The 4,341-nt window shown below is 32.8% G+C and overlaps 1 protein-coding gene across 1 annotated transcript; it reads right to left on the bottom strand.

Moving 5' to 3' along the window:
• Nucleotides 1-1,483: 1,483 nt before the first annotated feature.
• On the bottom strand, nucleotides 1,484-3,867 carry LOC131181417 (uncharacterized). Its single transcript, XM_058149473.1, has 4 exons — nucleotides 3,144-3,867; nucleotides 2,281-3,050; nucleotides 2,030-2,089; nucleotides 1,484-1,930 (listed from the first exon to the last, which is right to left on the bottom strand). Exons 1-4 carry the CDS (start codon nucleotides 3,865-3,867, stop codon nucleotides 1,484-1,486), a joined length of 2,001 nt encoding a protein of 666 aa, XP_058005456.1.
• Nucleotides 3,868-4,341: the final 474 nt, after the last annotated feature.

Raw genomic sequence — 4,341 nt, 5'->3', positions numbered from 1 at the left:
TTTTTTAATAAATTTAATAACCATATTATATTCGTATCATCTTGTAATTCAAATGTAATTTTATGTAAGATGTCTACATTTAATAATTATATTATTATTACATACGTAAAGAACGATTATGTTATATAACTACTTGGGCTGGGGGCCAATCGCTCCCACTTTTTGACAGGGAAAGTTCCCCTTCTCGGTTCTCGCTGATTAGATAATATTTATGACCTTTATAATTTTCAATAAGTTAGAGGCCTTTTTCTTTTTCTTTTTTTTTTTTTTTTTTTGTCATGACCCAACCTATGGGCCGGATCGACACTAGGACCTGGGCCAGCTTAAAGCCCCGAGGCCCGTAGTAAGCCTAACTATTCACTAACCCAACTCTAAGGCCCATTTGGGCCCAATATCAAGAAATCAACCGGACGGAGTCCGGCCATAAAGTGGACCTTTCAACAGAGAGTTTTTGACTCACCCGACCTGTAAACAAAATATATCATCAATTGGGGAGCTCAGCTCACCTTCTACATATTCATATCAACATAAAGATAAATGGGAGCTCAGCTCCCTCATCCAGTCCATCAAACATGCATATAGTAATTTTACAGGTCCACATAACAATTTATATTACAGACCCGAAGCAATTAATATTTCTAACACATGCGGAAATTATAGGAGTAAATAAAATTACACAAATATTGATAAACAACCTGCGAAGGAGAAAAGCAGGTTAACCACAATAAAATCCTCCTGTAGCCTGAAAAAAAATATTGAACAGGAGTGAGCGTTCGACTCAGAGAGTAAAATATCAATTTTAACCATAATCTCTATAACTATTTAAAACTAATGCACCCTGTAGAGTGAAATGCAACACCAACAATAATTTTACATCATAACATCAAAAATGTAATTTGGAGCACTCACGCACCCGGTAATATCAATCATAATATATATCAGTGTTATCAAGGCGAAAGGCGACACTAAGGCGATAGAGTATTCTATTGCCTTAGGCGAGAGGCGAGGCGAGGGCCTTTTGAAGCGAGGCGCCATAACCTTAATTGTTTAAATTATATATATATACTTTTAAATAGTTGATAAGTAAAAAAACATATTAAAAAGAAAAAAAAATATGATTTACACTATGTTTATATCTAAAATAAGAGAAATTGAAAATAGTGCATACATGTATTTCCAGCTTAAGTATAAGATACAAGTGAAAGTATGAGACTGTAAAATTAAAATATATAGCATAAGTAAAAACACACATAATAATAAGAGATGTTAAAAAAAGAAATAGCTCATACTTGAATTTTCAGCAGATGTATATGATAAAAGTGACGCTATAAAATTATACATAATAAATAAAAAATTAGAAATAAGTCATAAGTCACATAATAGAAAATATAACTTATAGAAGTTCAGACATTAATACATAAAAATAAGTTGTAAGTCATAATAAATAAAATGCAATAAGTACATAAAAAACTTATAACTAAAACTACTCATCATCAAGATTCCCAAAATCATCTTCATTTTCAACAACGGCCATCACAAATTCTTCCTCCTCTTCATCATCATCAACTTGCGAAGAGGATGCACCTGTCATTGCACGAGGCCTTCGAAATGATAGAGTTTCAACTGGTAGTGTTGATCTTGCAGCCGATCTCGATTCATAACGAGATTCAGAAACTCCAGCTGCTCTACCAACATCACCCCAAGTCAATACGTCATTCATGAAAATAAGAGAATTATCATCATCATCATCCCCATCACCTTTTTCTAATTCACCAAGCAACCATTCATTACTCTCATCAATATTTGCCAAATCAATAGGTGTTGTGATATCCCCAAAAGTGTGTCGACGTAGCAACGCTCTATTGTACTTCACATATACCAAATTGTCCAAGCGTTCTTGAAATAGCCGATTTCTTTTCTTACTATGAAGCTGTCATTTATTTTACAGTAACAAATAAGTTAAACTTCAAACTCAAAAGGCTCAAGATAAAATAACAAATTAAGAAATCTATATATATATATTACTTACATGCTCAAATACACTCAAATTTCTTTCGCAACTACTTGCACTACATGTGAGACTCAGAACCTTTACAGCAAACTTTTGTAGGTTTAGAGTTGAAGAACCATATGTTTTCCACCAAGCAGCTATTAAAATATAGAACCAATGATTGTTAAATTCATGATATAAATTAATAAATGAGCAAAATGAAAAATTAATAAGAATTAAATTAATAACACGGAGATTTGGTTGTTCTTCCTCTAATAGTGAAGGAAAACCAAAGGTCCTAGAGTTGCCTTGTATTTCTCAATTTCATCAAGAATCATATCAACTTTTGCTGAATTTTTTTCCATTTTATGAATGCATGAAAGCAATCCTGTATTGACTTCTTCATCAGATTCAATTCTCATCTTATTTGGATAAAAAAATTCAGGATTCAAAAAGTATCCAAAGACATGCAAAGGGCGATGCAATTGAAGTGACCATCTCGCATCAATAATCTCAAAAATGCTCTTGTATTTCTCTTCATTGCCATTGAGTGAGTTGGCAATGGCTTCTTTAGCCCTATCCATGGCTTCATAAATATATCCCATAGCTGATTTTTTTTCATTATCAACAAGTCGAAGCACATGAACAAGAGGACCAGAAACCTTAAGAGCATAAACAATATGATTCCAGAAGGCAGGACTCAAAACCGTCCTTTCATACTTTTTGCCTTTCACCTCTTTAGCCCATTTACTAGTTGTCCAACTTTCCGAAGTAAACATTTTTCTAATGTTGGCTTTCTGAAGATGAATCCTTCCCAGTGTAATAAAAGCAGTAGCAAATCTAGTCTGCCCTGGCCTTAGCAATTCTACTCCATTAGTAAACTTCCGCAACATATTTAGAACTCCTGAAGAGCCATATGTGAAACCAGTAAGCTCAACAGCTTTGCGGAATGTTTCTTTGAAAACACGGATCTTAAAGATATCCTCCAACATCAAATCTATACAATGAGCTGCACATGGAGTCCAGTATAGATGAGAAAAATTTGCTTCCAATATTCTCCCTGTCATAAACAAGTAGAAAAATTCATTCCATTAATAATAAAAATAAAATGATATTTTTTTTAGTAATATAAAAAATTAAATAAAAATTTTACCTGCTGCAACATTATTTGATGCATTATTTGTAACAACTTGAACTACTTTTTCAGAACCAATTTCCATCAATTCTTTCTCAATCAAACTAGTCAACAATGCCGCTGTCTTTGATTCATCACTTGCATCAACTGATTTAATAAATACACTTCCCTTTAGACTATTAGCCAAGAAATTAATCAAGGTTCTCCCTTTTCTATCCGTCCATCCATCACACATCAATGTACATCCATAATTTTCCCATTCTTCTTTATGAGACTCGAGAAGATCATTTGTGATTTGCACTTCTTTGTTAAGTAACCGAACTCTAACCTCATGAAAACTTGGAGGTTTCATTTCTTTCCCATAATTTTCAATTGTTCGAATCATTTCCCCAAAGCTATCATAATTCACAGCATTAAAAGCTATTCCCACATCATACATCCATCGTGCTATGGCAACACAAGCACGCTCCCTTAACTCCTTTTTAGCTGGACTATTTTCATCAATGGTAGTTTGCCTCATATTTTTTCCCAAAACAGCTGGTCTAGGGGAAAAATAACAGTCAATAGGCCCTCTACTACTTTGTGGTGGTAAAACTTTTGGTTTTTTAAAAGCACTAGTACCTGTAACTTCCAGTGCTTGCCTTCTTCTTTCACTGCCAATTTCTTGCATCAACTCTTCCTCTTCCTCATTTTCATCTAATCCCAGTACTTCAACATCATCAAATTCAGGTGGTCTTTTCATATTCATAATTGATTTTTGCTCTCTTTTTTTAGCAATGAATTCCTGCATTTGATTCCTTACATCTTCTGGACATTTGGACACCGAATTACATTTTTGTAACCTCCAGCAAGATGTTGCTTGATTCTATTAATTCCTCCTTTATAAACTTTCATACAGTACATGCATTGAAGATCATTGGTATTTGTTTTCACTAACTTGAATTACATGTGCCCATCCTGGGTCCGTTCTTCTACTACTAGCAGAAGATCCAGATGTATTATTCTTATCACCCATTTATAATCTAACAAAAAAATTAACAAGAATAAAAAATAAATTAATTAACAACAAATTAACAATATCCAATATAAATTAAATAAGTAATTAACAAGAATAATAAGTAAAAAGTAAAACAGTAAACTACTTAACAACAAATTAACAATGCCCATATAAATTAAACAATTAATTAATAACAAAAATAAAATCATAAATTAACAA

Source organism: Hevea brasiliensis, chromosome 7, assembly GCF_030052815.1.
Source record: "Hevea brasiliensis isolate MT/VB/25A 57/8 chromosome 7, ASM3005281v1, whole genome shotgun sequence".
NCBI classification, from domain to species: Eukaryota; Viridiplantae; Streptophyta; class Magnoliopsida; order Malpighiales; family Euphorbiaceae; genus Hevea; species Hevea brasiliensis.
The sequence above is the reverse complement of the archived record's forward strand: the minus strand, read 5'-3'. Positions and strand labels throughout refer to the sequence as shown.

Excerpts from the sequence above, each read along its gene's own strand:
- LOC131181417 (XM_058149473.1), bottom strand. The coding sequence starts at position 3,867 with ATGAAAAGACCACCTGAATTTGATGATGTTGAAGTACTGGGATTAGAT. Across the intron at positions 3,051-3,143 it reads ATCAAATAATGTTGCAGCAG|GGAGAATATTGGAAGCAAAT; the intron begins GTAAAATTTTTA and ends TGTTTATGACAG. Across the intron at positions 1,931-2,029 it reads ATTTGAGTGTATTTGAGCAT|CTTCATAGTAAGAAAAGAAA; the intron begins GTAAGTAATATA and ends AATAAATGACAG.